The sequence below is a fragment of the Bubalus bubalis genome, chromosome 2 (genome assembly GCF_019923935.1).
Source record: "Bubalus bubalis isolate 160015118507 breed Murrah chromosome 2, NDDB_SH_1, whole genome shotgun sequence".
Classification (NCBI taxonomy): domain Eukaryota; kingdom Metazoa; phylum Chordata; class Mammalia; order Artiodactyla; family Bovidae; genus Bubalus; species Bubalus bubalis.
The window spans coordinates 51,142,413-51,161,047 of NC_059158.1; the positions used below are offsets into that span (position 1 = coordinate 51,142,413).

The 18,635-nt window shown below is 37.6% G+C and overlaps 1 protein-coding gene across 2 annotated transcripts in view; it reads left to right on the plus strand.

Annotated features, from left to right (window-relative positions):
* Window positions 1-18,635, plus strand: part of KHDRBS2 (KH RNA binding domain containing, signal transduction associated 2) — a 701,478-nt gene that overhangs the window by 383,494 nt on the left and 299,349 nt on the right. For both annotated transcript variants that reach the window (XM_025272535.2, XM_025272543.2), the window contains exon 4: window positions 11,960-12,106. In XM_025272535.2, coding sequence (XP_025128320.1) covers window positions 11,960-12,106 — 147 coding nt within the window. The remainder of the gene's footprint in view (window positions 1-11,959; window positions 12,107-18,635) is intronic.

Consider the following 18,635-nt stretch of genomic DNA (forward strand, 5'->3'; position numbering starts at 1 on the left):
AGAAGCAAATCCGACCACATCTACTGGGTCAAAAGTGACTGTACTGAATGAAATCCCCTCACCAGCTCACTAGTTGTTTTTACTTCTTAATTTTCTCCCACAGCCCTATTCCAATTCAATAGGTTCCTGTCTAGGTTTTACTTAAGACATTTTATCCTTGAAGATATGTTTTCTTGAAATGGAAACAGGATACAGCTCCCCTGAGAATCAACATTCTAAGTGATTTGTAGAATACACTTCTCTGGTGTCTCAGATGGTAAATAATCTGCCTGCAATGCAGGTCACCTGGGTTCAATCCCTGGTTCGGTAAGATCCCCTGGAGAAGGGAACGGCTATCCACTCCAGCATTCTTGCCTCGAGAATTCCATGTACAGAAGAGCCTGGCAGCCATGGATGGGGTCTCAAAGAGTTGGAAGCACACGTCCATCTTTAACGATGTCTTGTCAAGAATCTTTCGTTTTGCTTTTTGTTTAGTCGCCATACACTCAAGACAGTTTAATTTCTCATGAATTCTAGACTACTGAGACTTCTTGGGAATAGGCATTGTCTTTTTCACAGGTGAAAATTTTCAACAGAAAAATTCCAGGTAGTCTGAACATTGTATTTCTTGGAAGAGTGTAACAAATGCCATAAATTATAGTGGAATAGTTAAAATAATGAATTATCATCTTATGACATCATCAGCATCCGTGGCCCCAGAAACTGAAATCAGACATTTCTTGGTGTTCCAAAAGACTCTCAGGCCCTGGATTGTTTCAGGGGCAGGAAACAGAAAGTTGCCATCAGCACAGGAACTAGTGCATACTCACTGGCAAACCTATTATCCTTGTTTCTGAATCTGAAATTTTGTACATGGGAAGTCCATTGCCGATTGTATATTTTCCCTTTTTGGATCAGCTCTAGAGGCATATAGTAATTTTTTATTGCTGTTCATTTTTTTTGCTTGCTTATTTTTGCTTTTCTTAAAATTCAGGGATTTTCCTGAAGTGCATCTCACTTTGGCTCTTTTCTCTTAAGTTCAGAATAGAATTAGGTAAACACTTATATTCTGCATCCTGCAAAAAGTTTTCTTCTATTATTTGTTTATTTATTTTTCTTATGTTTTGTTTTCTCTTTGTGTAATTTTTACTATTACATATCAGCTTTCCTGGATCTATTTTCCATGTCTCTGATATTTGCTTCATAATCTTTATTTATTCATGTACTTTGCTTTGTATTTAATCTTTCTGTACAAAATTTCTGATTTCCGTCATCTATCCTTAATTTAAACTACTATATTGTCTTGCTTTGAGTTCCCCTAGACAAGGACAATGTACAAAAATTTAGTTATGTGAAGTTTATTTGGAAGTAAAACTCTGGAAACCTCAGTATAGGAGTAAGGAAGTAAAATAAGAAATGTAAGGAAACCCATGTAATGTGCATTCTCAAACAGGCTAAAGACATACCTCCACTTGTGCACAGAGCAGTTGCTTTGTGCAACTGATAAGCTTTCTTTGAAGCAGCTGAAGCTTAGCAGTTGAACTTAAGCAACCAAACGTATGGGGCAACTATGGTTGGTACCACATCTAAGGGAGGAGCAGGCTGAGGCGTTTATAAGCTGGCTCTCTCCAATCACTAGTTGACAACTGGTCCATAGAGAGTTGAGTCCTGATGTGTCCTCCCTGCTCTGTGCTTAAGTAGGGCTATCCCTCAAGGCCATATCAAGCCTCCAGCAAGAAAATAAATAAATTCTGGTTACATGAAGAGAATGAAGCCAATGAATATGGGTAGAGTATGCACAGCATCTGTTATAAAGAGTATTGGTGGAATTTATGTAATAAGAAAATCTTCTCCCAGCCCAGAATCATGTCTACAACAAGAACTCTTTTTGTAGAGAAGAAGATACTTTTATTATTATTAAGCATTAGATCTGAATGTGATGGGCATCATGGGCCATTCATCAAGAGATGAAAAGACAGGGAGAGATCTCATCCCTTTATAGCCAAGCAGATACAAACCATTACATACTTGTTCTCAATGAAAAGACAAGTAATCCCCAAATAAGAGGTCTTGATAGCACACAGAGAGCATCCTAACTTTGCATAATTATTGGTTAGCTAATTGGGTTCATCCAGGAAAAAGCAAACAGGAAGTAGTTTTGCAACCTGGAGCAAGGCCCCTACCAAAGTTAGGCTTCTACCATCCCCTCACAGAAACTAGAATACAGATGCTTGTCTTGGTGCTTGCATTTAAAAGGAAAAAGACATTCCTAGGACACAAAGCTCACAAAAGGCCTAACATATCTTCCAAAGGATTTATGTACTTTTCAAAGAGAGGAGAAAGTACTTACAATCAGAAGTTTTTTAAATTAAAGACTCTGGGAGGGGGAAAAAAAAAAAATTGTTCCGAAAAAAAGGAGTGAGGGTAATCTCTTCCCTTATTTTCAACAGGAAGAACTAAGTCTCTTATTTTTTTATTTGCAATCATTTTTAAATTAGAAATCAAGTCTTTTTAAAACCATGAAATGTTTGTGCCTGCATTTTATCTCAACTGCTGACTGAAATGTGTTTATTCAAGTGTTTCTCTTCCTGAAATTCAGTTGACTTATATTCGGTGTGTTCAGATGTTCTGCCTGACTTTCCTTTCTGTGGCTAGGAGTATTATATGTTATTTTTATTTGTCAGCTTAGATATGGTTATTGAAATTGAATAATTTATGAAGTCCTTTAAATAATAAGTGGAAAACAGAGATCCCTGTGGGCCACTGATCCCTAGGTTTCAAAAAACCCTGGTTTTCTGAGATTTCTCCCAACCTCAAAGCAAAGCATGTGAAACCTACTTCTTGGTTACTTCTCAGCTGTTGAGTTCAGGGAGAACTCAACATTACACCAATACAGGGAGATCCCTGGGTTGGTGAGTTCAGTGAGAACTCAATATTACACCAATACAGGGAGATCCCTGGGTTGGGAAGATCCCCTGGAGGTGGACATGGAAACCCACTGAAGTTTTCTTGTCTGGATAATCCCATGGACAGAAGAGCCTGGCTGGCCATGGTTCATAGGGTCAAAACGAGTCAGACACAACTGAAGTGACTTAGCATGCAAGCACACTCTTTCTCCACAAAGTCCAGATCCTTGACCCCAGGCTCTTTCTGGGATCTACTCCCCTCTTTCTCTGCTTCACCACTGGCCTCCAACACAAGTGCTTTCACATCCCCATTACAGTTCCCTCTACCTAACCCAAACAAAGCTTCTGGGTGGATTAGGAAAAGCAGATGCTAGAGAACTATATTTTGGTAATTGTGGCCCCAGGTTGTTCTATTTCCACAAAATAAATGTTTTTGAGTATCTTACTTAATATGCAAATGACTTTTAAATTAAATGTATTTCATTTTTAAATTCAAGAGTTTGACCTGTGATCAAAACTTCCTGTAGGTTTCATTACATCAAGATTGATGGCCTAAATGCAAAGGAAATCCAAAAAAGAGGGAATATGTGTATATGTATAGCTAATTCTCTTTGCTGTACAACAGAAACTAACACAAGATTGTGCTTCGACTATACTTCAATAAAAATTATAATAAAATAATTGATGGCCTTTTTTCTGCTTGAATAATGAAATGACCCTTGTGTTGTATTGAGACACTCTTCATTGTTTTGGATAAAACCTTTTTAGAGTTTGGAAAACCAAATCATCCTTGATGTACCCTAGAGTGTATGGTTTGATTGTTCTGTATTGAGAGTCATGCACTCTAGTAAACCCTCAACTTCCAAACTCAAGCATGAAGAATATTTTGTTTGGTACTTCCTACCTCTCTGATTTCAAATTACTGACCTATTAAAAAAAAAACAAAAACAAAACAAAACAAAACAAAACTACCCTTTGTCTCATTGATGTTTCTGGCCCTTCACTCTTCATGAATTTAGATAGTGTTAGGTTGGGTGTACAGCTCTGACAAGATTCCCTCACAGAGCTGACTGTTTGGGCCACAGATGCTATAATGTAGGACAGTTCTTGCTTGTTCAGTCTCGGGGAGCAAGGCAAAGGCAAAAGTAACTGAGAACCTCTTCAGGGTCAGCCATTGCATCTCTACCACAGACAAATATGTACACACATATATGTACACATATATATGTACATATATATATAATATATATATATATACACATTTATACACATATATACATTTGTACAAAATCCCTATGTGAGGATGCAATTTGAATGGATGAATGTACTAGAAAAGAATTTCTACATAAGTGTAGTTACAAATGCTTTTAAATTAGTCATTCAGACAATCCCATTCAGTCCAAGGTATAAATAATTCATTTGTTTCTATTTGAATTTCATGACAGAGAAAGCTGTACAGATAATAGACTTATTTATTACTGAAGAGGATTTATATTAAAAAAAGTTCTCTGGGCATTAATAATAATAATAAAATCTGCAGATAACACTCAGTAAGTTATAACTCTAAGGATGAAATATAACAAGAGTAATTGCTAAAGTAAAAACCAAAATATAAAACTTTTGTGTACTATGTATTATGTGTTTCCAGAATTTCTTTTATTGTTTAGCTTATTCCTGGCACTGGTAGAGTTTTCAGGAGAATAATTAGGATATTTGAATACATTTCTTTTTTTAGTTCATATCTGTTTTTATATTGTTTTGAACCTTAGATATTTAGCATAATAATATTTAGCAAGTTATGTTTGACTAATGCTATTATTGTTATTATTATCATTTTACCATTGAAGAATTAGAAGGTCAAAACTAGTGAGGTCACTTATCATAATTTATACACTATTGAGGGGAAGAGCTGTGATTTTTGCTTTAGTACCCATGATCAGAATCTGGATTGTTGAAGCTAATATGGCATGTGTTCTTTCAGAGTTATATCATCCATTTGACATGCTGTATGATTCATTTGAAAGTTAAAATTCAAGAACATAGACGTGGTGATTTTTATTTTTTTTCTTATTCTGAAACACATGAGCTCTTTGGTTTAGAGTAGTTTTCAAATGTATGATCTCTTGGAGTAAAGTAGTACATTTAAATTAATTAAATAATAATTAGCTTTTTCCAATAGTCATGTATGGATGTGAGAGCTGGGCCATAAAGAAGGCTTAACACCAAAGAATTGATGCTTTTAAACTGTGGCCCTTGAGAAGACTCTTGACAGTCCCTCGAACTACAAGGAAATCCAACCAGTCAAACCTAAAGGAAATCAATCCTGAATATTCATTTGAAAGACTGATACTGAAGATGAAGCTCCAATACTGTGGCCACCTGCTGTGACAAGGCAACTCATTGGAAAAGACCCTAATGCTGGGGAACACAGAAGGCAGGAGGAGAATAGGATGACAGAGGATGAGATGGTTGGATGGCATCACTGACTCAATGGCCATGAATTTGAACAAGCTCAGGGAGATGGTAAAGGACAGGAAAGCCTGGTGTATTGAGTCCATGAGGTCACAAAGAGTTGAACCCCACTGAGCGACTGAACTGAACTGAAGAATTCTTGCATTCCTAGAATAAACCCAGTCTGATCATGGTGTATGAGCTTTTTTATGTCTTGCTGAATTCCATTTGCTAATATTTTGTTGAGGATTTTTGCATCTATGTTCATCACTGATATTGGCATGTAGTTTTCTTTTTTTGTTGTTGTCTTTGTCTGGTTTTGGTACCAGGGTGATGGTGGCCTTTATAGGATGAGTTTGGAAGTGTTTCTTCCTCTGCAGTTTTTTGAGAGTTTTAGGATATGCATTAGCTCTTCTCTAAATGTTTGATAAAATTCTGTGAAGCCATCTGGTCCTGGGTGTTTGTTTTTTGGGAGATTTTTGAACACAGCTTCAATTTCAGTGCTTGTAATTGGGTTGTACATAATTTCTATTTCTTCCTGGTACAGTCTTGGAAGATTGAACTTTTCTAAGAATCTGTCCATTTCTTCCAGATTATCAATTTTATTGCCATATAGTTGTTCATAATAGTCTTTTGCAATCCTTTGTATTTCTGTGTTGCCTGTTGTAACCTCACCTTTTTCATTTCTAATTTTGTTGACTTGATTCTTCTCTCTTTTTTTCTTGATGAGTCTGGCTAAAGGTTTGTCAGTTTTGTTTATCTTCTCAAAGAACCACTTTTAGCTTTATTAATCTTTACTAATGTTGCTTTCATTTAATTTTCATTTATTTATGCTCAGTTCTTTATGATTTCTTTCCTTCTACTAATTTTGAGGCTTCTTGTTCTTTTTTTATAGCTGTTTTAGGTGTACAGTTAGGTTGTCTATTCGATGTTTTCCTTGTTTCTTCAGGTAGGATTATATTGCTATAAACTTCCTTCTTATAACTGCTTTTGCTGCATAGGTTTTGAGTTGTTGTCTTTTCATTGTCATTTTTTATAGACATTTTTTGATTTCCATTTTGATTTCTTTAGTAACATATTGGTTATTTAGAAATGTATTGTTTAATCTCCATTTGTTTGTATTTTTTTACAGGTTTTCTCATGTAATTGATGTCTACTTTTATAGCATTGTGGTCAGAGAAGATGTTTGACACAATTCCAATTTTCTTAAATTTACTGAGGTTTCATTTGTGACCCTAGATGTGATCTATCCTGGAGAATGTTCCATGTGCACTTGAGAAGAAGGTGTATTCTTCTGCATTTGAATGGAATGTCCTGAAGATATCAATGAGATCCATCTCATCTAGTGCCTCATTTAAGACTTGTGTTTCTTTAATTAATTTTCTGTTTTGATGATCTGTCCATTGGTGTGAGTGGGGTTTTAAAGTCTCCTATTATTATTATTATTATTATTGTTATTATTATTATTCAGAGAAATATCAATAACCTTATATATGCAGATGACACTACCCTTATGGCAGAAAGTGAAGAGGAACTAAAAAACCTCTTGATGAAAGTGAAAGAGGAGAGTGAAAAAGTTGGCTTAAAGGTCAACATTCAGAAAACTAAGATCATGGCATCTGATCCCATCACTTCATGGCAAATGGATGGGGAAACAGAGGAAACAGTGGGAACAGTAGCTGACTTTATTTTGGGGGGCTCCAAAATCACTGCAGATGGTGATTGCAGCCATGAAACTAAAAGACGCTTACTTCTTGGAAGGATAGTTATGACCAACCTAGACAGCATTTTAAAAAGCAGAGACATTACTTTGTCAGCAGAGGTCCACCTAGTCAAGGCTATGGTTTTTCTAGTAGTCGTGTACGGATGTGAGAGTTGGACTATAAAGAAAGCTGAGCACCGAAGAAATGATGTTTTTGAACTGTGGTGTTGAAAAGACTCTTGAGAGTCCCTTGGACTGCAAGGAGATCCAACCAGTCCATCCTAAAGGAGATCAGTCCTGGATGTTCATTGGAAGGACTGATGCTGAAGCTGAAGCTCCAATAATTTGGCCAACTGATTGGAAGAGCTGACTCATTTGTAAAGACCCTGATGCTGGGAAAGAGTGAGGCCAGGAGGAGAAGGGGGTGACAGAGGATGAGATGGTTGGATGTCATCACCGACTCAATGGACATGGGTTTGGGTAGACTCCAGGAGTTGTTGATGGACAGGGAGGCCTGGTGTGCTGCAGTTCATGGGGCCACAAAGAGTCGGACATGACTGAGTGAGTGAACTGAACTGAACTGATTATTATTGTGTTACTATTAATTTCTCCTTTTATGTCTGTTAGTGCTTGTCTTATGTATTGAGGTGCCCCTATGTTGGGGGCTTAGATATTTACAATGCTATGTCTTCCTCTTGGATTGATCCCTTGATCGTTATGTGGTTTCCTTCTTTATCTCTTGTAATCTTTATTTTAAGGTCTATTTTGTCTGATATGAGGATCGCTACTTCAGCTTTCTTTTGCTTCCTATTTGCATGGAATATATTTTTCCATCCTCTCACTTTCAGTCTATATCTATCTTTAGGTCTGAAGTGTGTTTCTTCCAGACATCATATGTATGGGTCTTGTTTTTGTATCCATTCTGCCAGTCTGTGTCTTTTGGTTGGAGCATTTAATCCATTTATGTTTAAAGTAATTATTGATATATATGTTTCTATTGCCATTTTCTTAATTGTTTGGGATTGCTTTTGCAGATCTTTTTCTAACTCTTGTATTTCTTGACTATATACGTCCCTTGTTGTAAAGCTGGTTTGCCAGTACTGAATTCCCTTAAATTTTGCTTGTCTGAAAAGCTTTTTATTTCTCTATCAATTTTGAATGAGATCCTTGCTGGGTACAGTAATCTTTGTTGTACATTTTTCCCATACTTTAAATATATCCTGCCATCCCCTTGTGGCCTGCAGAGTTCCTGCTGAAAGATCAGCTGTTAAACATATGGGGTTTCCCTAGTGTTTTACTTGTTGCTTTTCCCTTGATGATTTTAATATTATTTCTTTGTGTTTAGTCTTTGTTAGTTTGATTAGTATGGGTCTTGGCATATTTCTGCTTGGGTTTACCTTGTATGGGACTCTTTGTCCCTCTTGAACTTGATTGACTATTTCCTTTTCCATGCTGGGGAAATTTTTCAACTATAATCTCTTCAAAACTTTTTTTTCATACACTTTCTTTATCTCTTATTCTTCTGGGACTCCTATAATTTGAATGCTGGTGTGTTTGATTTTGTTCCAGAGGTCTCTGAGATTATCCTCAGTTCTTTTCATTCTTTTTACTTTATTCTGCTTTTCAGAAGTTATTTCCAACATTTTATCTTCTAGTTCACTGATTCGTCCTTCAGCTTCAGATATTCTGCTATTGAATGCTTCTAGAGTATTTTTAATTTCTGTAACTGTTTTTTTTTTTTTTTTTTTTTTTTTTTGTCTATGTTTCAGTTCAGTTCAGTTACTAAGTTGTGCTCGACTCTTTGTGACCCCATGAATTGCAGCACGTCAGGCCTCCTTGTCAATCACCAACTCCTAGAGTCTACCCAAACTCATGTCCATCGAGTCGGTGATGCTGTCCAGCCATCTCATCCTCTGCTGTCCCCTTCTCCTCTTGCCCCTAATCCCTCCCAGCATAAGGGCCTTTTAAAATGAGTCAGCTCTTCCAATCAGTTGGCCAAAGTATTGGAGCTTCAGCTTCAGCATCAGTCCTTCCAATGAACATCCAGGACTGATCTCCATTAGGATGGACTGGTTGGATCTCCTTGCAGTCCAAGGGACTCTCAAGAGTCCTCTCCAGCACCACAGTTCAGAAGCATCAATTCTTCGGTTCTCAGCTTTCTTCACAGACCAACTCTCACATCCATACATGACCACTGGAAAAATCATAGCCTTGACTAGATGGACCTTTGTTGGCAAAGTAATGTTTATGCTTTTCAATATGGTATCTAGGTTGTTTATAACTTTCCTTCCAAGGAGTAAGAATCTTTTAATTTCATGTCTGCAATCACCATCTGCAGTGATTTTGGAGCCCCCCAAAATAAAGTCTGACACTGTTTCCACTGTTTCCCCATCTATTTCCCATGAAGTGATGGGACCAGATGCCATGATCTTAGTTTTCCGAATGTTGAGCTTTAAGTCAACTTTTTCACTCTCCTCTTTCACTTTCAACAAGAGGCTTTTTAGTTCCTCTTCACTTTCTGCCATAAGAGTGGTGTCATCTACATATCTGAGTTTATTGATATTTCTCCCAGCAATCTTGATTCCAGCTAGTGCTTCTTCCAGCTCAGCTTTTCTCATGATGTACTCTGCATATAAGTTAGATAAGCAGGGTGATAATATACAGCCTTGACGTACTCCTTTTCCTATTTGGAACCAGTCTGTTGTCTCATGTCCAGTTCTAACTATTGCATCCTGACCTCCATATAGGTTTCTCAAGAGCCAGGTCAGGTGTTCTGGTATTCCCATCTCTTTCAGAATTTTCCACAGTTTATTGCAATCCATACAGTCAAAAGCTTTGGCATAGTCAATAAAGCAGGAATAGATGCTTTCTGGAACTCTCTTGCTTTTTCTATGATCCAGGGGATGTTGGCGATTTGATCTCTGGTTCTTCTGCCTTTGCTAAAACCAGCTTAAACATTGGAAGTTCATGGTTCACGTATTGCTGATGCCTGGTTTGGAGAATTTTGAGCATTACTTTACTAGCGTGTAAGATGAGTGCAATTATGCACCCTTTCTTTAATTATTCTAGGTCTCTGTTAACTGATTCTTTCATTTCCTCCATTCTGTTTTTTAAGGTTTTTGATCATGTTTACTATCATTATTCTGAATTATTTTTCGGATAGTTTGCCTATTTCCTCTTCATTTATTTGGTCTTCTGTGTTTCTAGTTTGTTCCTTAATTTGTGTAGTATTTATCTGCCTTTTTATCATTAAAAACAAACAAACAAACAAACATTGTGTTTGAGGTCCCCTTTTCTCAGGCTTTAAGGATGAATTCTTCCTTCCTTTTTATTTCTGGTTTCCTAAGGTTGGTCCAGTTGTTTGTGTAAGCTTTGTATAGTGTGAGCTTCGTGCTGAGGTGTGTGTGTGTGTTTGTGTGTGTGTGTTGTTTTTTCTCTGATGGACAAGGCTGAGTGAAGTGGTAATCCTGTCTGCTGATGATTGGGTTTGTATTTTTGTTTCGTTTGTTGTTTAGATGAGGAGTCTTGCACAGGTTGTGTGATACCAGATATTGTATTCAAGTGGTTTCCTCTATGTGAGTTCTCACTATTGGAAACTCCTTAGGGTTAGTTCTCTGGTAGTCTGGGGTCTTGGAGTCAGTTCTCCCACTGAAAACACTCAGGGATTGATCTTTTTGTAAGTTCAAAATGAGAATTATTTCAGATTTCTCAGAAAGCTTGTCTGACAGAAAAGGTCCTGAAGTGATGTTCTTATTGTATGTTCAGCCAAAAAGCAGGAATCAGCAGCAATCCTTTTTTTTTTTTTTTTTAAATCCTTTGAAATTTAGTGAATCGATTGCTAGTTTGGGAAAGGAGAGTCAAGAAAAATAAGATACAATTAATATTATTTATGGTAAATTTTGAGCTTCTCAGGGGGCTCAGCAGATTAACAATCCACCTATAATGCAGGAGACTCAGGTTCGACCCCTGAGTTGGGAAGATTTCTTGGAGCAGAGCATGGCAACCCACTCCAGTATTATTTCTCGGAGAGTCTCATGAACAGAGGAGCCATGTGGGATACAATCTATAGGTTGCAAAGAGTCAGACATGACTGAGCAAGTATGTGTTCATTTTTCATTGAATTTTACTTCCCTGAAATCCTTGCAAAATGAGCTGGACTTGAATCCCAACTTTGCTGAGGTTACTTAAGTCTTTTAAACTCAATATCCTAATTTGAATTATGTGAATGCTATGCAATGTTATTGAAAGATTAGAGACAACATGAGCGAAAAACTTTACACACATGAGTAAAGTCAGAAGCATCTGAACTGAACTGATCAGTCATGTGTAATAACTCAGGTGCGGTGCTCACAAAAATCTTGGGTATGCAGCTCTCTCAGAATCAAGGTCAACATAATGCTTAACAGCCATTGCTTTAACTTACTCCTGTATGAGGTGGCAAATGATAGCAGAGTGATGGGTAGGACCTATTCCCATGGGAATGAGCCTGTGAGAGAAGCCTCTGTTTTGCTCACTTTCATGGAGAGCAAGTAACCATTTCACCACCTCTCAAAAAGTATCTATAAAATCCTGGTTTTCTTAAAGAACAGTGGAATCATGGGTTCATTGCCTGCAAATGATTACTTGTCAGACACAAAAGCTATACTTTTCTTCCAGTGGAGTTAATGGCATTTCTGTCGCTTATTTTTGGGGATTTAGTATTTTTCATTTAGCTGATTAAAATATGCAGCTAATTATGCTAGATTAAAAAAAATTCAAATTCTTAAAATTATTTTGAAGTCTTTAAATGACTTATGCCAGATTTTTACTTTCCACTTGGGGAAAATTTGCTTAGATTATATCCTTTTGTCATCTCCTCAGTAAATGTTAAATCGATATAAAATGAGTGGATTTGTATTTATAAAAATAACTTTTTTCACAGGAAGAAGAATTAAGAAAAAGTGGGGAAGCCAAGTATGCCCACTTGAGTGATGAACTTCATGTATTAATTGAAGTGTTTGCTCCACCGGGGGAGGCTTATTCACGTATGAGTCATGCTTTAGAAGAGATTAAAAAATTTCTGGTTCCCGTAAGTATTTTTCATTTTCTACAAAGATGTTTCTCATCAGTTCCTATTAAAAATGTGCCTTTGATCTTCACTGACTGCTGGGGTCCAGCCCCGGCTGATCCAGGGTATTCGAAGTGGGGACGGCGTCGGCGACCTATTTAATTATTTATTCATCACAGATATAAAGAGTAATAGAATGAGGATAGCTCAGTAGGAAAATTCAGTGGAGGAAAGAGGCTGCATAGCCTGGTTTACGCGGGAGACCAATAAAACTTCAAGACAAGAAGTTTGCACCACTTACGGAGGCCGCAGGCGTCCTTCTGTTCTCCCAAAGGAGAGGAGACACTGAGGCCTCCCCGGTCGGATCTTAGAAGCCCAGGCATAATTAGTAAGCATGGCGGGTTCCGCGCTCCAGATGGAGACTCAACCAGAGTGAGAGAGAGAGAGACATGGGGAGACCAGTCTTTTGAGAAACTGATCCCAATTCTTTATTTTCCATAGTCTACTTTTATACACTGAGATGTTATGCAAAAGTCACATGGGGTCAGCAGTCCTGACTTTTATCAAAGTCAGGTGCTTCATACAAATGTATACAGAGGTCTTAATGGTGTTACATCATCTTCTGGCCAGGGGGGCCTGCTGACAATTTATGACCCTCTCCTTGTGACAGCGGTCAGTCAACACTTATTTCTCCAGGAGTGATTATTCTTAAAACAGATGTCACTCAAAGTTACATTCCTATAGGGTGAGGGTGTAGTGGGTTTTAGTTAAGGAAATAATTTACTTGGCCTAAGGTCTAACGTGATTTATATCAAAGGTTAATACTTATTTCTTCTATATATTCATTAATGTGTATAAGGGCAGGGGATGTGGAGACTTAGCAGTAAACATTGGCTCAACAAATGAAAAACCCTTCACCAATACAATTTCTAATCAGCCCATTATACTTATACTAATGGTTTTCTAACTTTTCTAAGGAACCTGTTTTTAGAAGGTTTAAAACATCTTGTGCCTCTCACAGTTGGGAGGCTGTGAGCAATCACATGTGGCCGGACAAGCCTGTCAGGCAGGCTAGAGAACCTTCAGAGGAGTTTGTAGGTTGAAACACTCCTATCACGCCCAGGAATTATTATTAACTGGAGCTCTAAGTTAACTCCTTCTCCGAAAGAGGTGGTGGGGGACAGCCCCCCGCAAAGTCAGAGGTGTAGGTGAGAGCACAAAGTAGTAAAGTAGGCAGGCTCTGGTTATGGGGGTAGATGCTCAAGGATTTCCAGGGGACTCCTGAGGCTCAATCCCGCCTTTGCTTATGTCGAGCCTCCTTCCTCATGACCTTTGCCATGGGCGGAGTGCCTCACGCCGGCCCCCAACAACTGACTTTCTAGAAAAGAAATTTATGGTGCAGATTAATTATTTGTAGAGTTAATGTGAAAGTGAAAATAAAAAAGCATACAAAAAACACTTAGCACAGGCTCTGGCATATTGCTACCAAATGGTGATTTGGCAAGTTGTTTTTCTTCAGCATGTTACATGTTGTGCGATCCTTCACAGCCATGAAGAGTAAGACAATTAACACTAAAGCTTAAATACAAACTGAAGTTGTATACTTTTCTTTTGTTTCTTAATTACTTATTAGTTGACATGTATTATTCATAATTTTAATTAACATAGAAAATATTTCCAGGTATAGTGGAAGGGGAAAGAGACTCAATATGCAATATGTGTAATGACAATGATAGTATTTGGAATGATCGTGTACTTTTATGCAATAGTATGCCAGGTGCTGATTCATTATAAAACATAATGTAAAATAATCACTATTAATAAAACTAAACATTTTTTGACATCATGCAAAAGTCAGAAAAATAAAATCATTGCACTGTATGAGAGAAACAGAACATTCAGTGTTCAGAAAACGTAAGCCAGCATATTCAGGGTTGCATACTGAATAGAATTTTCTACTGATTTTCTAAGAAATAGAAGAAGGTTAAATAATGAAGCTTTCCTAAAGGTCAACAATTTAGCATTCCAGGAAGAGGTTGTTTGAACAGAAAGCTTGGCATCAGGCTTGGACCTGGGAATAAAATAATTAGAGAATGCTGAGTAAAGTTTTCTGGATTGTCCTGGAAGATGTCTTCAGCAGAGAGAGAAAAAGAGTAGCTGAGATTTATCTGTGCAATGGAGAAACACTATAGATTCCTAAACTAAGTAATAAACTCAGAGGAAATGTGGGTGAGATTCATTGATTGGCAGTCATTTTGAAAATAGGGCGAAAACAACAACAACAACAACAGAATTTCACAACAGAAAAGTATAAAAATATAACCATACAACCTATTTGTATGCCCAGTTTTAAAATTTCTGTCAAGATGAGGTTATAGAATAATCCCATACCGCTCTGATTATTCCATAACTTTATATACACCCAGAATTTCTGCCCAATTTATTATCTGGTACTTATCTGAACATCTTCCTAAATAGATCCTATATTTCTTAAGAATGAGAATGCTATGTCCTCCTTTCCTTTTGTTTTTGAACTAAATGCCTGGTGCTGTTGGGTAAATAGTTTTACTATATTTAGCTCAGACCAACCCAAACTTTGGTGATCTAAGCAGTATCAAAAAATACTAGAACTGCCTACATTATTAATTCATTTTGTGACTGTAGACAAGTCAGTTAAATTTCCACAACTTTAGCTTCAGTTCAGTTCAATTGCTCAGTTGTTTCTGATTCTTTGTGACCCCATGGACTATAGCATGCCAGACTTCCCTGTACTTCACCAACTCCTGGAGCTTGCTCAAAATCATGTCCATCAAGTCAGTGATGCCATCCAACCATCTCATCTTCTGTCGTCCCCTTCTCCTCCTGCCTTCAATCTTTTCCAGCATCAGAGTCTTTTCCAAAGAGTCAGTTCTTCGCATCAGGTGGCCAAAGTATTGGAGTTTCAGTGGCATCAATCCTTCCCATGAATATTCAGGACTGATTTCCTTTAGGACTCACTGTAGTTTATTCATCTTTAAAAAGTTGGTAGTATAATAGGTATTGTGAATACTAAAAATAGTAGGTATTGTTATTGTGAATAATAATAATAACAAGCACTGTGAATATTAAGTGGGGTAATGCATATGAAAGGACACAGAAACCTATAAAGGATGATATATGTTTTATTATATATTATATATAAGTAAATTGGCATTTTCAATCCATTTTATTATTGTAGTAGAAACTTGGAATGACATTTTAAAGTGAAATATGTAAGATGAAATACTATTTCATTACTACAAGATTTTAGACCTGGGCTGTAGGCTAGGTTGACCCTATTTTGTTATAAATACCAGTGATACATTTCACTTACTTCTTGGACTTCTTGATACTTGTAATCATTTGATTTATTTCTTCTCCACTGAATTATCCTCTGTGGGGGCAGGGCTGGCCAAGCCTTTCATACTCCCCACATTTAGAGTCATACCTGGCACACTAACTGTTTGATAGTCTGATGGAGGGAGTCACTGGAGATGATGCAAGGGGTTAAACAGCTATCTGGGTGAGATTTGGGGAACAGTCAACATGCTCTCCCTGAACAGATCTACATGTGGTTGAAAACCTTCCTTTGATCAGTGTGTTCTGCTCCTGCTTCCTCTCAGTTTTATCTTTGCCCATCCAAATCTTCCTCACTGTGCATCCAACATTCCAGGCTTCCTCTTTACTAAGGGCCTTTGACAATTATTCTCCAAAATATTGACAACAGGTCCCAGCTCACAGGGTAGCACTGCAGGAAATTCTTCACTCACCATACAGTCTAAAGCAGCCTCCCTGTATTTGTACAGCCCTATTATATTGTGTCTGCAACACCGTCTGACACTCAGTTTCTGCAGTTCACTGTCCTATCACTCCCTGGCCCTCTTCACTTATATATTTTCCTCATAACTTTGTGCCAGGTACATAAGGAAGCACTTAATAAATATTTTTTATGAATGAAGAAAGCTTTAAAAATATTCTGATATCTCTCAATGTTGAATTAGCAAATTTTACAGTCAATGAAGTAATACTATTTCGTAAATGTTGCCCATTTTGCTTTGCTGGTCTCAGCACCAAGCAGAGGATAGCATCTGTTCACTTCACTCATCATCAGAACTGCAAGGGGTGAAAATTATCTGCCAGTTCTTTTTCATTTATCTGGAATCACCTAGTGATTCAGGGTTCTTTTGATGTTTATATGAAGGTCCATAGAAATGCTAACATATCAAGATACTAATATTTACAAACATCGCAGGAGAAGAATTATGCCCAGGAAGAGGCAAGCTGAAACAACACAGAAGGCTACTGTCAGATGATGCCCACTGATGTCAGATTCCTCTGTACATGTTACATCACACTCCTCTAACATGCAGCATCTTCCCATGGTTAAAACCTTCACCTCTATCTGTGTCACTCAACATCTATACAGCTTGTCCTACAATGGGCTATAATTATCTAAGACTACCAACTGTAGAACATATAACTCAATATTGCTGTGTGGAAAATTTTCAGCTGGATAGTTTCCATTCAGTCTTATCAAAACAAGTACAGTGGCAGGTCAATAAAGCATCAATAAATTGAACTCTGCTGATTTTAAATCTCTAATGCATTGAGAAGGTACTGTATTAAAGACTTCCATATATTAGCTAATATGTCTTGCAAACAAGGTTTGAAGCATTGAATAAATTATTTGACAAATAATGACAAAAGGGATATAAAGCCCTAAACTAATACATATTTCAATATGTGAATGTCCTTCTCCTCACTTTATAAGATATAAAAGGAAACAAGTATTGTCCTTATTACATTTTGTAACACTCCTTGTAAAAAAACATTGACTGGTTTGATCTCATTTCAATCCAAGGGACTCTCAAGAGTCTTCTCCAGCACCACATTTTGAAAGCATCAATTCTTCTGCATTCAGCCTTCTTCATGGCCCAACTCTCAATCTCTTCAGTTCAGTTCAGTTCAGTTGCTCAGTCGTGTCCTACTCTTTAAGGCCCCATGAATCACAGAATGCCAGGCCTCCCTGTCCATCACCAACTCCAGAGTTCACTCAGACTCATGTCCATCGAGTCAGCGATGCCATCCAGCCATCTCATCCTCTGTCATCCCCTTCTCCTCCTGCCCCCAATGCCTCCCAGCATCAGAGTCTTTTCCAATCAGTCAACACTTTGCATGAGGTGGCCAAAGTACTGGAGTTTCAGCTTTAGCATCATTCCTTCCAAAGAAATCCCAGGGCTGATCTTCAGAATGGACTGGTTGGATCTCCTTTCAGTCCAAGGGACTCTCAAAAGTCTTCTCCAACACCACAGTTCAAAAGCATCAATTCTTCTGCACTCAGCCTTCTTCACAGTCCAACTCTCACATCCATACATGACCACTGGAAAAACCATAGCCTTGACTAGACAGACCTTTTTTGGCAAAGTAATGTTTCTGCTTTTGAATATTACTACTAAAAACATCACAGCTTTGACTATAGGGACCATTGTTGGCAAAGTGATGTCTCTGCTTTTTAATTTGCTGTCTAGGTTTGTCATAGCTTTACTTCTAAGGAGCAAGTGTCTTGTAATTTCATGGGTGCAGTCACTGTTCACAGTGATTTTGAAGCCCAATAAAAGAAAATCTCTTATTGTTTTTAACCTCCCCCGTTCTATTTGTCATGAAGTGATGGGGCAAGATGACATGATCTTTATTTTTTGAATGTTGAGTTTTAAGCCAGCTTTTTCACTCTCCTTTTTCACCTTCCTCAAGAGGCTCTTTAGTTCTTCTTCTCTTTCTGCCATTAAGGTGGTGTCATCTGAATAACTGATATTATTGATATTTCTCCTGGAAATCTTGACTCCAGCTTGTGCTTCATCCAGCCTGGCATTTTGCATGATGTACTCTGCATATAAGTTAAATAATCAGAGTGACAACATATAGCCTTGATGTACTCCTTTCCCAATTTTGAACCAGTCAGTTGTTCTGTGTCCAGTTCTAAGCGTTGCATCTTGACCCACAAACAAGATTATCAGGAGGCAGGTAAGAAGGTCTAGCATTCCTGTGTCTTTAATAATTTTCCAGTTTATTGTGATCCACAAAGTCAATGGCTTGAGCATAATCAGTGGAGAAAAATTAGATGATTTTCTACGAAATTCTCTTGCTTTCCCTATGATCCAATGGATGTTGGCAATTTAATCTCTGTTCCTCTGTCTTTTCCAAATGCAGCTGGTACTCCTGGAAGTTCTTCATCGATGTACTACTGAAGCCTACCTTGAAGGACTTTGTACATTATCTTCCTAGTATGTGAAATGAGCACAACTGTATGGTAGTTAGCATTTTCATCCTTTGGGACTGGAAAGAAAATTGACCTGTTCCCATGCTGTGGACACTGCTGAGTTTTATAAATTTGCTGACATACTGAGTGCAGTATTTTAACAGCATCACCTTTTGGGATTTTAAATAGGTCAGCCAGAATTCTATCACCTCCACTAGCTTTTTTTGCAGCAATGCTTCCTAAGGCCCACTTGACTTCACATTCCAGGATGTCTGG